Genomic DNA, 15,956 nt, shown 5'->3' with positions numbered 1-15,956 from the left:
GTGTGGTGTCTGTAGTGTCTGTAGGCGTCGCCACAGTGCGCCCCCCCTTCACCCCCGCACCGGTCCCCGGTTCTGCCCAGAGGAGCACCTGGGGGCCGCTCCTTCCCATCGCCTCCTCTTGGCTCCAGAGCACAAGTGCCAGGCAGGATGAACCAGGGAGAGATGACACAGGGCAGGACAGCTGTCTTAGCCTTGGCATAACAAAAGGAAAACCCAAACACTTTTCTTTTTTTTTTTTAATATCTAAGATAAAAAAAATTTTAAAAACCCAAAACCAACAACCAAAACAATCCGTTTGAATGTGCCTGGTCTCAGGTCCCATTTCCAGTGCTGTTCTAAAGAAGCGGCACCTTCTGGTGGCTCGGGGGTCCCAGGTCCTGGGGAGAGCCCAGGGGTGGCCGGAAACCACGCCGGCCTTTATCCCAGCCCCTGGGACAACCAAGGACCCAACGTTTCAGAAAGACCACCAGGACTGTTTTTAAAACACGTGGTTGCCCTAGGAAAAGTTCTCCCTGGAGGCTGGATTGAGGGCTATTTCTTGTGGAGAAACTTCATTTTATTGCCTAAAAAAAGAAAGCGAGAATATTTCACCAGGCAGACAAAGGGGCTGAGTTAAATCCTGCCCTTTTCACCCCAGAGGCAGTGCGGATAGCTGTGGCCTCCCACCCCCCACCCCATCCCCCAGAGCTTCACCCCGGAGCTCAGGAGAAGCTGGGGGAGTTCGCCCTGCCTGTTTGCCCCCTTGCACTCCTCGTGCACCGCCCCGTGAAAAGGGATCTTCCTCAGACTTGGGGCAGTTTTGAAAGGAAGAATGTCAGAGCTGTAGATGTTGCTTCTGAAATGGTGATACAGGAAGCACTGACTGTAACACACCCCTGAGAGCCAAGTGAGGAGAAAACTCCCAGCAGCGCGGGAGGTAGGTCGTCCCTTCCCAGGCAGCTGGCCATCCTGGCTGAGGCACCAGCACGCCCCCTGCAAGTCCTCCGTGGGGTCCTCCTCACCGCAGTTCTTCCTTACTGGGGCCTGCTTCCTCCTTCATCTTTTTCGCTTTCTTCTCCTCCTCCCTTTCCTAGTAAGGGACTTTTTTCCTGATTAAACTGCAGTCCTTATTAAAATTCTTACATTTCCACTTTTTAGGGGCATCATTTGGAGGCTGGTCCAGGTCTTTACTGCCAGACACCTTTCTCTGCTTCCATTCATCATGCTTCTAAGCCCAATACCCCAGAAGATTTAAGAGTGTGGGAGATGATAGTGAAAGAACAGCAAGACAGCCAGGGGCCCAGGAAAGCAGGGAGGGGGCCATTTGTGTCCTTTGCTTACGATCTGGGGACAGATTAGAGCAGGTGGGTAAAATGCTGACTTGGCCCACTCGGTGCAGGCCTCAGAGCTCTGCATTATTAGGCCCCGGCTCTAGGGGAGGGAACTGGCCAAGACCCCATGGCCCGGAGGCTGCTGATGGGAACCGAGACCCCTAGGCCTCACCTAGTCCCTTCAGGAACTTGTTGACACCACTGTGTTCTCCACTGGGGAGTGTTTCCAGGTACTCTTGGGCTCGGACCTCAAAAAGACCTGTTGACAAGAGAAATCCCAGCCGTTTTAGTTCCTTCTCTTCGTGCTTCTAAACATATCCATTTCCTTACTGCCATAGAAAAGAGAAACCTTGCTTCTGAGATGAAGTTGCTCCCATAAACATGCTCTGAATCATGAGATTTATAAGGGCTTTTACTGCCCTTATAATTGTCCAAGCTGTGCAATAACTGTCTTTGGAAAGCTGTAAAGCTAGCTCGTATGTGAAACCCTATTTTTACTGGACAAACGCCTTCCAAGCATCTACACTGTGCCAGGCCCGTGGTTTCAAAGATGAACCAGACAGCCCTGGCTCTCAGGAGCTCCTGAGAGCTCCCTTTTCCTCGCATTCTCCCACAAGAGGGCCCCTGGCCAAGCGGTTTGGCCTCCTGGGAACCCGGCTGCCATCTGCAGACTCAGGAGGGTGGGCAGGTCACCTCTGAGGGTCCTTCAGTTCTTACCCGGGACTGGAGCCTCAGGCACCCTGTCTTCATCTCCTACTGATCTTCCACAGACAGGGGGCTCCTTCTGTGCTACTTTTAAGCCTTATGTCTTGCTCTCTCTATCAAATAGTGATCTGTGTACCCAGCAGGTCTTCTATTAAAAGGAATCCTTTCATCAGGAGTTGTGGGACTCATACTCGCTAATCCATTTTCTTTTGTCTCTTCAGATAGCACTCATCAGAACACCTGAAGTGTGACAGACTCCCTTTCTGCCTTGCAAAGAGCTCTGGGAATGTAGAGCTTTGGTTCCTCAGATCAGTCTCTGCAATCGCAGCCCCAGAGGACACCAAGGCCTGGGCCAGCTGCTTCCCTGGCCCCCACCCCTGGTCACTGTGAGGCCATCTCCTCAGTGTTGAGCATCTTTCCCCTTCTCGGGTCTAGCTCCCATCTGGGATAGCCTTTACTGACATTTCTAGTTTTTAGATTCCCAAAAGGACTTAAAACGATGTGAGAAGGAGATGGGAATGGTTTCATTCTCCTGGTGCACACTCCCTGCTCCTCCATCACTACAAGCGTGACGGAATCCAGCAACAGGGACACGGAGACTAGGAGAGACAGGGGAACCTCAGGGAGCGAGGGGTGGGGCGGGGGTGGGTGGTCTCGTGGAGCGATGACCCACAAACTCTGCAGGTTGGGGGAGTCTCTGCCGTCCTGCCTCCCCCGTGGCCAGCCCGCTGGGCTCAGTGGCACCACGTACAGCCGAGGGCGTGGGGCCATCCTCTCCTCCTCTATCCCATCCCCAGGTCCCGGCGGAGAGGGGGAGGAAGAAGGGCAGAGGGAACCAGAGGAGGCCTGAGGAAAAGGAGAAGAGGCGCCACAGAGAGGGGAAGGGAAGGGTGTCCTTGAGAGTTTCATCCAGCTGGGGAGAATAGAACAGGAGGGAACTTGCCGCCAGAACCTGCAGTGTGGTTCTGGGAATGGGCAGCAGAGGGGAAGCGACATCTGAGGAGACGGCAGGACGCAGGGGCAGTTTCCCCAGCTCAGAGGTGCCGAGAATGAATGTCCTCCAGAGGAGGCCGCACGCTGTTCCCATCTGTGCCCTGGCCCCTGACCTTCCTCCCTGCTCAACACCCACCCGGGGTCTGGGCACCTCCGGCTGCCTCAGCCCCCAACAGGGAACATGCCTCCTGACCTTTGGCATCCTGCCGGCGCAGCTCTCGCTCCTGGATGAAGCCCCGAAACGTCTGGGTCTCCATGAAGACCTCCAGGAACCGGCGGAGGCTCTTGGAGGAGACGGCTTTGCGGAAGGCCTCTCGCTGCAGGGTCCTCTCCTCTCGCTCGCCCGCCGTCAGGAACAACGAGTAGTGGCCCACGATCTCCACAAAGAAGCGGACGAAGGCTTCAGACACCACCTCGTTCAAGGGGCTGGACTCAGGGCCTGAGCAAAATGGGGAAGGACCAGGACCGGTGAGGGCGGAAGGCTGAGGCAGAGCCTTTGGGACAAGCCAGTCACTAAGACAAGGATGCTAGCTCCCTGGATAGCAAACTGCAATGATCCACGAAAAAGATTACCCACAGTGAGCACGTCACTTCTTCCCCACCTTTAAACAGATATTTTAGGGCCAAAATGGGGTGGGAAAAGTCTTCCCCACAACTCATTGTTAGAATGAGGTCCTGATAAAGGGGATGAGCACCCAGCCTCTCTCCTTGTATACCTCTTGCCTATTTTCCTGCTTAACCCAGTGCCAAGTGGGACAGATGCTCAGAGTCCATTTGCTCCCTGACTCCAATGATGGAAGAGGGGGTGCGGTCTGGGAGGTGCATGAGCATTTACCACGCTTGCAGTCGGGGGACCTGTCATCCTGGTCACTAGCCAGGTCGTTCCTCTGTTCCAGAATGTGTTCCAGGGCTATCTGAAGCTTCCGGGGCAGAATGGAATCCTCGTCATCCATCTGAAAAGCAGAAAAAACGGGTGGGCCACCGCCCCAGTGCTTCTGGGGATGGTGGCTGCGTCCTGGCCAGCAGGACACATTGGACACTGTGGGGCAGGCCTGGCACAGTTCCTGCTTTAGTGGGAAGAACACAACTTAGAACTAGAGGTCTGAGGTTTGAATCTTGATTCCACTTTTTACAAGCTATGTGAGCCTCAGTTTCCCCATCTGTAAAATGGGCTACCAATCAGCATCTACCTCACCGTGAAGATTAAATGCACCATATAAGACGGTGATGAAAGAAACTGAAGAAGATATAAATTAATGGAAAGATATCCTGTGCTCATGGATTGAACGAATAAACATTGTTAAAATGTCCATACTGCTCAAAGCCATCTATAGATTCAATGCAATCCTTATGAAAATTCCAATGACATTTTTCACAGAAATAGAAAAAACAATCGTAAAATTTGTATGGAACCACAAAAGACGAACAAAGCTGGAGGCATCATAATTCCTGATTTCAAACTTTACCACGAAGCTACTGTAATCAAGATAGTATGGTACTGGCAAAAAAACAGACATATAGACAAACAGAACAAAATTGAGAGCCCAGAAATAAACCTGTACATATATGGTCAGCTGATATTTGACAAGGGAGCTGAATATTTAATGGGGAAAGGATGGTTTCTTTTTTCTTTTTTTTAAAATAAATTTATTTATTTATTTATCTTTGGCTGCACTGGGTCTTCATTGCTGTGTGCGGGCTTTCTCTAGCTGCGGCGAGCGGGGGCTACTCTTCCCTGCGGTGTGTGGGCTTCTCATTGCGGTGGCTTCTCTTGTTGCGGAGCATGGGCTCTAGGTGCATGGGCTTCAGTAATTGTGACATGCAGGCTCAGTAGTTGTGGCTTGTGGGCTCTAGAGCACAGGCTCAGTAGTTGTGGTACATGGGCTTAGTTGCTCCGCGGCATGTGGGATCTTCCCGGACCAGGGATTGAACCCGTGTGCCCTGCACTGGCAGGCAGATTCTTAACCACTGTGCCACCAGGGAAGTCTGAAAGGATGGTTTCTTAAATAAATGGTGTTGGGAAAACTGGACATCCACATACGAAGGAATGAAATTGGACCCCTATCTTATATGAATGAAATTGGACCCCTATCTTATATGACTCACAAAAATTATGTGGATTAAAAAAAATTGGATTGAAGAGTTAAATGTAAGAACAGAAACTGTAAAACTACTAGAAGAAAATATAGGTGAAAAGCTCCTTGATATTGATCTTAGCAATAATTTTTGGGGATCTGATACCAAAAGCACTAGTAACAAAAGCAAAAGTAAACAAGTGAGAGTACATCACACTAAAAAGCTTCTGCACAATAAAACAAACAATCAGCAAAATGAAAAGGCAACTTACAGAATGGGAGAATATATTTGTAAAGCATATATCTGATAAGGGGTTACTATCCAAAATATATAAGGCACTCATACAACTCAATAGAAAAAAAGATGGGCAAAGGACATGAATAGACGTTTTTATAGATGTGTATGTACGTGTGTATACATGTGTATGTGTATATATACACATACATACACATACACACAGTAGAATATTATTCAGCCATAAAAAAGAAAGAAATACTGACTTTTGTGATAACATGGATAGACTAATGCTAAGTGAAGTAGATAAGACAGCAAAAGGTAAATACTGTATGTTCTCACTTATATGTGGAATCTAAAAAAACTGAACTCAGGGAATTCACTGGTGGTCCAGTGGTTAGGACTCAGCGCTCTCACTGCCAGGGTCCTGGGTTCAATCCCTGGTCAGGGAACTAAGATCCTGCAAGCCCCGTGGCACAGCAAAAAAAAAGAAAAAGTTATATATATATATAAACTGAACTCATAAAAATAGAGAGTAGAATGGTGGTTACCAGGGGCTGAGGGGTGAGGGAAATGGGGAAATAATATTGGTCAAAGGGTACAAACTTCCCGCTATAAAATGAATAAATTCTGGGGAATCTAATGTACCGTTTGGTGACCATAGTTAACATACACTTGAAAGTTGTTAAGAGAGTAGATCTTAAATGTTATCACCACACAAGAAAAATAATTATGTGAGGCAATGGGGGGTTAACTGACCGTACTGTGGTTATAATTTCTCAGCGTGTATGTACATCAAATCATCATGTTGTACATTTTAAACTTACATATGATATGTGTCAATAATATCTCAATAAAGCTGGTGGGGGGAGATTAAATGCAACACAATTAATTTGTGAAAGTGCTTGGCACCTAGTGGTTCCTCAATCAATGTTTCCCACTGTCCCCTACCCCCCACCCCATGGGGTGGCTAGTTCTAACCCGGGAACTCGGGTCAGGGCAGATGACCAGTATTATTCAAAGCTGGCTTTATGATCTGGGTCTCAAAGCAGGAAGGCCTTGGGGATGGGCCTACCCAGAGGGCCTGTGGGAAGTGAAAGTAGATGGAACTAATGATTAAAAAAAAAGGCATTAACATGTATAATTTTTCAGTGGCCATTCCAAGTGTAAAAGCAGTCCTTCAGGATGCCCTTCAGAAAGCCTTTATGTAATGATCCTTTGTAAGATCTGATAGGAGTCAGGCCTTTCTGGCAAGTGCTAACAAGAAACTAACTGTGTATTACTTTCTCTGATAATGAAAGTAGTTTATAATCATTATAGAAAATATATGAAAGTATCAAAACAATTAAAAATCACTCATAATCTGTCTCCTTTTCAGTCTCCCACCCCAAGACAACCAGAATTAATGTTTTGGTGAGTTTTCCTTTCAATCTTTTTTAGCGTTATATATATATATATATTTTTTTTTTTCTCTTTCTTGTTTCTATTTTTTTTTAAAAAAACAAGGTCAGCAAAATAATGTATACAATTTTGCATCCTGATTTTTCCACTTCATGTTATATCATGAAATTTGTTATCAAATGTCACTGAAAAGCATGTTGAAGCAAGACAAGTGTCTATAGTTATAACCTATACAAAGATTCTAATTGTCAGTAAACCGTTTTGTGACAGAACACGTGGGAATCACCCCTTTGTCCAAAGCCCTCCTCTTTGGCCCCGTCTTCTGTCCTATCCTCAGTCGAGCCCTGGCCAGGGCTGCCCAAGCCCCCCGACCTGTTGTGCAACTTCAGGCACATAAGGGAGCCTTTCCGTAGCTGGAAAGCCGAGCTCCGAACAAGGAGGTGAAAACAGAGCAAGCAGTGAGTTGAAGCTGCACTTCTTACTCACCTGTCTGAGGAACCGATTGTTGACAAGGTCGACCACAAGGACCTATGAGATAAGGAAAAGGGACTATTATTGTTACCAGGGCTTCCGGGATACAGAGATGGACTCTTAGCCTTCCTCCTTCTTGGCACCCAGAGTGGCAGCAGGGCTGGGGGTGGAGGGGGCCATTTGTGGTTTCCTGACATTGCCACCGTAGCCACAAATGATGAAGAGGGGAGGTGCGGGAAAGGGCTTTCCAGAAATGCACACTTTCAACACTGTAACTGCAGGCTGGGACATGTGTGGCCCACAGGCTGGACTCCCTGCCCTGTTCCCGGACTGGCTAAGGCAAAGCCGCTCAGACCGTTTTTTAGTGTGTGGGTCACTGAGGAGGCGCCAGAGGCTAGAGCCCCCCATTGTTCCCATTCCACTTGGTTCTGCCACTCACCCACCCCCCAAGCCTCCCTCCTCCTACCTCCCAGTGACACACTTAGCCCTGTCATTTGTTTTAATGGGGTAGGAGGGGAGAGACCCAGAGGACTGGACCCAACGGGAGAGTAAGTCAAGCTACAGGTGCTGGGCTTCCATGAGTCAAGGCTTTCAGGCTAAAGCACCTCCCTCCTCCCTCCTAAGAGTGAGGCTGAGACCCAGAGCCACAACCAGGGTGAAGCAAGTGAAGGGCCTAGGGCGCGAAACTTAAGGAGGCGCTCACTCATAGGATCATGCGAGCGGCCGAGCCCCAGGCCTCAGCGTGGGCCACTGGCTATGATGGAGGATGAGCAGGGGCCTGGATGGCCACCATGATTCCACCAGCAGCGGGAATCATGGGCTCTGACACCTGGCCCAGGAGTTAAGAGAGCACTCTCCTTCCTTCTCACACCTTCTCCTGGGGTGGAACTGAGCCATGTGTGGGATCGAGGGCACCCAGGCAAACTCTTTGCAGTTCACAAACCCACACTCGAAGACCTGAGTCTGATGGTTGATATTTAACGGGAATTTAGGACTATCTGGGCAATTAGAGGAGCTGCATCTGGGGACATGGGGAGGATTTCAGGGCCAGGGGTTCCCTGGGGGTTCAGGACGGCGCAGCGTCATTCAGCCCCCACAGTTCTGCTCTGACTGCTAGAAGTTCTCAGTACACGGGGACAAAGACTGTTTAGAGGAAGGGGCTGCGACTAAATAACCACAGAAATGCCAAGGGCTTTCCTCACTTGGATGCTAACTTGAAAATCCGGAACTCCATCATTAAAAACATTTTGGTTGCTGTCTTTTTAACTGATATGAAAAAGGACCTCCTTGTAGGAGCACAGTCTTTGTCAAGACTTCGTTATTAGCCCAAAGATAATTTCCAGTTATTGTTAGCTCTTTGTGTGCTTTCTTCCCTCGGTGTTGCGGGGTGGAGAAGGGAAGGATAGGGTGGATGGCGCTTTATGGATTAGGTGTATTAAAATCTGGGTAAATTGTTGATTGCTGCCCTTCTCAATGTGTATAAATGGCAGTAGGTTCATCTAGAGGGGAAACCGAGTCTGCAGTCACTGGGGGTCTACTGAAGCCGGCTTGGGGCGGCGAACTCCCAGACAAAGCTGTGGGGTCCCCCTGCTCCCCGACCCTGCCTGCTGGCAGAGCCACAGCCAGCACCTGCCCTCTGCCCTGGCCCACAGGCAGGGCACAGGGGACCTCCCCGAGCTCACCTCTTCCAGTGGCAGCTCCCTGAGCAGCGGCAGCGAGCTGGTGAGCAGCCCAATGAGGAAGGGGGTTGGCGAGCACACGATGTCGATCATGGCAGGGGGCAGCACGGGGATGTAGGTGTGCTGCCAGGTGAAGGGGTAGATGACCGCCACCATCGCGTGGCAGCACTTGGACAGGGTGCTGCAGGGGGAGAGAGGGGAGAAAGGGCCGATTTAGGGGAGGTGGGCAGCCTCCACAGGGGCCAGAGAGAGCTGTTCACACTCCAGCTCCCACTCCCCCTCCCTCCCCAAACACCCCCAAACAACAAAAGCCTCTCTTCTCATGGGTACTCCTTCTCTTATTGAAGATGCTTTGTATTCAAACACACAGTCTCTCCGCCAAGCATGAAAACCTAGGTGTGATCAAGGGAAAACAGGGTAAGTCCTTCAGTATTCATGTGCAGCCGTCCGCTCCAAACAGCTCGGTTTGTGTAAAAGCGAAACTCACATACAGTTGCTTCTTGCCCAGAACCCAAAACATAGAAAAATAACACCATTCAGAGAAATAGTCTCTCTTAACGCAGAATGATCATAATGTAGCCTTTTTTTTAAAAAAAATATATTTATTTATTTAGGCTGTGCTGGGTCTTAGTTGTGGCACCTGGGATCTTTAGTTGCAGCATGCATGTGGGATCTAGTTCCCTGACCAGGGATCGATCCCAGGCCCCCTGCATTGCGAGCGTGGAGTCTTACCCACTGGACCACCAGGGAAGTCCCATAATGTAGCCTTTTACTGGCAAACGCGGGGCCTTATTAATCGTGCGTGATCCACAGCGCTTTGCTCAGTGCCTGGATTCAGACTCAGTTTGTTGAATGAAGGGTGGATTACTTGGGATTATCACTTTGATATCAGTCGTATGGAGCCGCAGCACAGTGATGACTGGCGGCCTTCCGAGATGAGTGAGAGCAGACTTTCTCTTCTCCCTTGCAATCGTTTCTTATCGCTACTGAGCCTGCTCACAGCTGCTTCCCTCTCCTCTCATTCTAATATGCTGTTTCTAAAATGCTATGGGATTGGAAACTTTAGAAGCTTGTTAGAGATGTCTAAGGTAAGAATAAAACAAAAGTGAGGGCCCAGTGGATTCGTCTGTGAGTATACCAAGTCATCTTCAGGGCCCTGTAACCAGCATTTCATTTGTTAGGACATCTTTTGAACATTTGCCCTAGTTCTCAGCTGTGCTCTGTTTACGCAAAGTTGCAGGGAAGCTGAGTTCTGGATAGATGAATGCTCCTTTACTAGGTTCCCATGATGTCAGGCACCTATAATCTCATTGTCATTAAAACTTTCCTGAGGCCATTTAAAAAAAATCACTTAGCTCTGGTTTACTTAAGGAGAAAAGAGGTGGATTAAAAGATATAGGCTAGGGACTTCCCTGGTGGTCCAGTGGTAAAGAATCTGCCTTACAATGCAGGGGGTGTGGGTTTGGACCCTGGTTGGGGAACTAACATCCACATGCCGCGGGGCAACTAAGACCACACGCCACAACTACTGAGGTCCCACACCTCAACTAGAGAGCCCGTGTGCCACAAACTAGAGAGCCCAAGCGCCACAACTAGAGCGAAGCCCACGCCCCCCAACGAAGAGCCTGCATGCCTCAAAGAAGATCCTGCGTGCTGCAGCTAAGACCAACACAGCCTAAAAAATAAATAAATAAAATAAATATTTAAAAAAAATGAATTAAGCCAGGCAGAAAGAGACAAATATTGTATGATTCCACTTATATGAGGGACTTAGGATAGGCAAATCCATAGAGACAGAGTAGAATAGAGGTTAGCAGGGGCTGGGGGAAGGGAGAGTGTTGCATTGTTGCTTAAAGGGTACAGAGTCACAGCTGAGATGATGAAAAAGCTCTGGAAAGGGATAGTAGTGATGGTTGCAAACACTGTGAATGTACTTAATGCCACTGAATCATACACTTAAAAATGATTTAAATGGTAAATTTTATGGTTATGTATATTTTACTGCAATAAAAAAAGCAGGGCTTCCCTGGTGGCACATTGGTTAAGAATCTGCCTGCCACTGCAGTGGACATAGGTTCGAGCCCTAGTCTGGGAAGATCCCACATGCTGTGGAGCAACTAAGCCCGTGTGCCACAATTACTGAGCCTGTGCTCTAGAGCCCGTGAGCCACAACTACTGAGCCCGCGTGCCACAACTACTGAAGCCCTCGCGCCTAGAGCCTGTGCTCCGCAACAAGAGAAGGCACCGCAATGAGAAGTCCGCACAATGCAATGAAGAGTAGCCCCCGCTCTCCACAACTAGAGAAAGCCCGCGCACAGCAACAAAGACCCAACGCAGCCAAAAATAAATAGATAAACTTATATATATAAAAAAGAAAGCAATCCCCCCCCAAATCATTTAAATTCCTCTGAATCTAGTGAGTTCCTCTAAATCTAGTACCCCCTGAGAAATCCTTAAAATATACACTAGCCCTCTTTTCTATCCTGCTCCCACTTTGGGGCCCCTAACCTAATAAGGGTAATGTTGAATCTCGTCCATTTATCAGCATGTCTCCTAACCTTCCTGTTCTCTATCTTAGCAAATAATCAATCTCCTAATACTCACTGGAGTCATGAAATGCCTCTTAATAGCGTAGCATCCGCATATTTCACTGACATTTGGTCTTGTGTTTTCTTTCAAATGATCACCCCCAAAATGAGAAAGATGTTACCCCAACGTTTTGTTTTTTATCACTATAATACCTTCTTGATTAGCTGAGTAAGGGTGAGACAGACTAAAGTTCAGACTTATACCAAGGAGAGCAACATCAATAATTCAGCCAGCAGCTTGGGGTGAAGTGACTTCTGCCTTTCAAAGGATCTTCTTGAAAAGCACAGAAGCTTTTTTTCTTAAGGCATCACTTTCTCCTAGATATCAAGAACGTTGATACTTTTAGTGAATTGCTTACCATTTATGTTAATTTCCTTGATCTATAGATCACTGAATGTGTTGAATTCACTTTATTCTAAAACTTTTTGATTTTTAGGACTAATCTGTATTTGTGTGTGGCGAGTCTACAAAGTTGATCTGCTCAAGTACTATGGGTGTGAGGTCATGACTTAGAAAACTAGAAGGACATTAAAATACAAACAAGGATAGTTGTGTCTAAAACAGGTTTTTGCAGACTGTATTTACAGCCCATTGTGGGGTCTTGAAATAATTTCAGTGGGTTGTTATTAGCATTAAAAACAACTACCAGGGTTTCCCTGGTGGTGCAGTGGTTGAGAATCTGCCTGCCAATGCAGGGGACACGGGTTCGAGCCCTGGTCTGGGAGGATCCCACATGCCGCGGAGCAACTAGGCCTGTGAGCCACAATTACAGAGCCTGCGTGTCTGGAGCCTGTGCTCCGCAACAAGAGAGGCCGCGATAATGAGAGGCCCGCGCACCGCGATGAAGAGTGGTCCCCACTTGCCGCAACTAGAGAAAGCCCTCGCACAGAAACGAAGACCCAACACAGCCATAAATAAATAAATAAATAAATTAAAAAAAAAAAAAAAACAACTACCACAAGAAGAATAGAATAGAAAATAAGAGAACATGCTGCATTTTTTTCCAGTTGTAAATAACTATCTGTGTGTATTATGTGGGTAGTATATTGGGTCTGAATGTAAAATGTATTTCTTTTTAAAAAATTATTTATTTATTTTTTGGGCTGCATTGGGTCTTAGTTGTGGCACGCGGGATCTTTGTTGCGGCATGCGGGATCTTTCGTTGCGGTGCGTGGGCTTCTCTCTAGTTGTGGCGTGTGAGCTCCAGAGTGCATGGGCTCTGTAGTTTGTGGCACGTGGGCTCCCTAGCTGAGGTGCGCAGGCTTAGTAGTTGTGGCGCACGGGCTTAGTTGCCCCGCGGCAAGTGGGATCCTAGTTCCCCGCCCAGGGATCGAACCCGCGTCCCCTGCATTGGAAGGCGGATTGTTTACCACTGGACCACCAGGGAAGTCCCTAAAATGTATTTCTTATTGGGGACTGCAGTAAAAAGGCTCGGAAGCCAATGATTTGGACGAGAGAACTGGTGGGGGCGGGGGGTGGAGACAGGTAGACAGTGATGGTTGAGTTGGAATTTTGACATTTACATGTTTTACTGGGATGTTGGTTTTCATTTCCAAGTGACTAGAGGGAGTCCCTTAAAAGAGACCCTAAGAAGGAATTCCCTGAAGGAAGCCTTGTGTATGAAATCCACCTCTTTTTATAGCACATTTGTTGTAAGTTCCTAAATATTACTTGGAAAAGAGTGGATCATGCGATGGTCCAGGCCACGGACGCTGTCATCCATGGTCTCTTCAGCAAGTCTTTGAAACTCTCACTTTAGTCAATTCACTAAAGGAGAATAAAAATGCAGCACTCATGTTTAACAGTCCGTTGACAGGGGACTTCCCTGGTGGTCCAGTGGTTGAGAATCTGCCTTCCAATGCAGGGGACGTGGGTTCGATCCCTGTCGGGGAACTAAGATCCCACATGCTGGGGGGCAACTAAGCCCACGTGCCGCAACTACGGAGCCCACACCACAGCTAGAGAGCCTGCACCTAACTAGAGAGAAGCCCGTGGGCTGCAACGAAAGATCTTGCATGCCGCAACTAAGACTCGACGCAGCCAAGAATAAATAAATACATAAATACATAAATAAATATTAAAAAAAAAAGAGTCCGTTTACATTTCAGAGGTGTGATTTGAGCATTTTTGACTCCAGGGAAGTTATAGAATCACAGAATTTTAGACCTGGAAGTGATTTTAGAGAAGGAGTGCATCGTCTTTTGAATTTTATAGCTAACAAGCCCGAGGCTAAAAGAGGTTAAAGTAGGGACTTCCCTGGCGGCCCAGTGGTTAAGAATCTGCCTGCCAATGCAGGGGACACGAGTTCCAGCCCTGGTCCGGGAAGATCCCACATGCCACGGAGCAACTAAGCCCGTGTGCCACAACTACTGAGCCTGCGCTCTAGAGCCCGCGAGCCCCAGCTACTGGATCCTGTGTGCCTAGAGCCCATGCTCCACAATAGGAGAAGCCACGGCAATGAGAAGCCCGTGCATCACAACGAAGAGTGGCCCCGGCTCGCCGCAACTAGAGAAAGCCCGTGCACAGCAACGAAGACCCAATGCAGCCAATAAACAAACAAATAAGTAAATAACATTAAAATAATAATAATAATAAAATAAATAAATAAAATAAAAGAGGTTAAAGTAACCTCTGCATTCAGGATGGGGGCAGGGTGGGGACAGAGGAGTCCTGCAGACTGGGGGCGGTAAAGAGATACAGACTGAGGAATGGAGGTACGAAGAGGCACGGCCAGAAGCCTTTGGGTTTTTCTCAGTCGCTGCAATAGAAAAATACAACTGTTCAACTGTTTTTTTCCCAACTCAAAGAAAAGGTCTCCCGCCCTTCTGCTTTCTTTTGGCCTCATCCTAGAAGGAGAAAGTCTAATGGGTTCTCCCTTCTCTGTGCTGCTGCAGCGCTTTGTGTCTCCTGGCGGAAGCCCTGCAGGGCCGGGGTGGGGGGACAGGGTGTGCCGGCTTAGGTGCAGTGAGTGTGAACCAACTGGACCGGGAAGGCGTTGGAACAAGTTGAGAAGACAATGATGAGCAACGCCAGCGCTGGATACATCGGGCCGGTGAATAAACGTCACGGAAAGAAAGAAGAAATTCATTCATTTAACTGGAACGCAGGGAGCTAAAGGACAACTGTACTCAGTTTGATGACAACTCAGCTGCGTCACCTGTTGGCCATGTAGGTAGGTGCTGCCACTGTTTGTGATTTCTCCTAACAAGTGGTTTTTGTTTGTTTGTTTGTTTTTTGAATAGTCTGATTCGCTGTTGCAGCTGGGTCCCAATGTTCCACACCTGGTTCCCACTGCCACCTCGTTAGCTGGCACCTGTGGAGCCCAGAGTGTCAGGAGCCACATGGCAGGTGGGCAGTGCTGGCAGCGTCACATCCCTCTTGCTCTCCAGCCCCACCAATATTCTAAAAAAAAGTTCTGCCTCTTGAAACACTAAAAGGAAAGGTCAGATTCTGTAAATAATACAGCTAGTGGCAGCTCTTCCCCCAAAATAAATGGTGGAAGAGAAAAGAAGGGGTTATTCTGAGGGTAGCCTGTTGAAATTTTATTCCCCGACTCGTGAAGGCTAGAGGAGCCTTCCACGGGGGTGGGCCCTGCTGGGATTGGTGGTTTCTTAGGAATATGCAAAGAACAGTCTCTGGTTCTGGGGATGCTAAGGATGACTCTTCAAGTTCACTTGCCCCTTAATGTGTAGCCTTACTGAGCATCTGCTGGTTGGAGGACAGGCAGTGTTTTTGAAGGAAGTCCTAGGAAGAGAGCCCTGGAAGCTGGCTCGCATTACAGTGGGGGTGATGGATGGACAGGAACACCAGGGCCCGCAGCTGTGATCAACCTGTACAAAAGCGGGGGGGGGGCAGTGGGGGGGAGGAGATGCCCCAGTGGGAGGTTGGCTGGGACACAAGGTTAAAAGATGGGCACAGGGGAGAAGGGTTGGGTCTCAGAATGCTTTGCAGTTCTGTGGTGGTTCCTGAGGGTTGAAGCATCAGTCCAGAGACATCCGGATACACTTGTGACCGCGTAAGTTCTCCTGGAGAAGACACTGTGGTTCCGGTTGCTACAAAGCCCTTGTGCCCTCCTTGGGGTTACTGTGCTGGGCAGCCTACCAACTCACCTAGCAACCAGTAAGAAGCAAGCACAGAGCTTTCTCTAAGATGCTACCAGAAGTGTAAATGATGAGTTTCCAGAGTTGGATAGACCCCAGGAATTTGAAGGATGAGCCCATCAGCATCCTTTAGCATTCCAAGCAAAGCATTTCCCCTACTGTGCATCAATCCCAGGAACGTGAGTGAAAGGTAACTCGGATCTAGTCTGGGGCCTGGTGAGACTTAGTAGGAGGTGGCTGCCGTATTTCCATTACTATACTTTCAAACCCTGGAGTAATGTGTCACCGAGTTAAAAAGAACACAGGCTGGGCCTCAAGAAAACTGGGTCTGCTTCTCTCTGTGTGATCTCAGGTAAAGCCCTTCTCCAGGCTTTAGCTTCCTCATCTTTAACATGAGG

General features: G+C 48.3%; 1 protein-coding gene across 2 annotated transcripts in view; it reads right to left on the bottom strand.

The window, feature by feature from the left end:
- Positions 1–218: 218 nt before the first annotated feature.
- The window catches only part of DENND2A (DENN domain containing 2A), a 100,771-nt gene continuing 85,033 nt past the window's right edge, over positions 219–15,956 (bottom strand). For both annotated transcript variants that reach the window (XM_059933221.1, XM_059933220.1), the window contains exons 14-19: positions 8,873–9,050; positions 7,206–7,247; positions 3,844–3,961; positions 3,202–3,447; positions 1,483–1,569; positions 219–563 (exon numbers count right to left, since the gene is read on the bottom strand). In XM_059933221.1, coding sequence (XP_059789204.1) covers positions 532–563; positions 1,483–1,569; positions 3,202–3,447; positions 3,844–3,961; positions 7,206–7,247; positions 8,873–9,050 — 703 coding nt within the window. In that variant the 3' untranslated portion in view covers positions 219–531. The remainder of the gene's footprint in view (positions 564–1,482; positions 1,570–3,201; positions 3,448–3,843; positions 3,962–7,205; positions 7,248–8,872; positions 9,051–15,956) is intronic.

This window comes from Balaenoptera ricei, chromosome 9 (genome assembly GCF_028023285.1).
Source record: "Balaenoptera ricei isolate mBalRic1 chromosome 9, mBalRic1.hap2, whole genome shotgun sequence".
NCBI lineage: Eukaryota > Metazoa > Chordata > Mammalia > Artiodactyla > Balaenopteridae > Balaenoptera > Balaenoptera ricei.
Note: the sequence above shows the minus strand (reverse complement) of the source record. Positions and strands in the feature narration are given on the sequence as shown.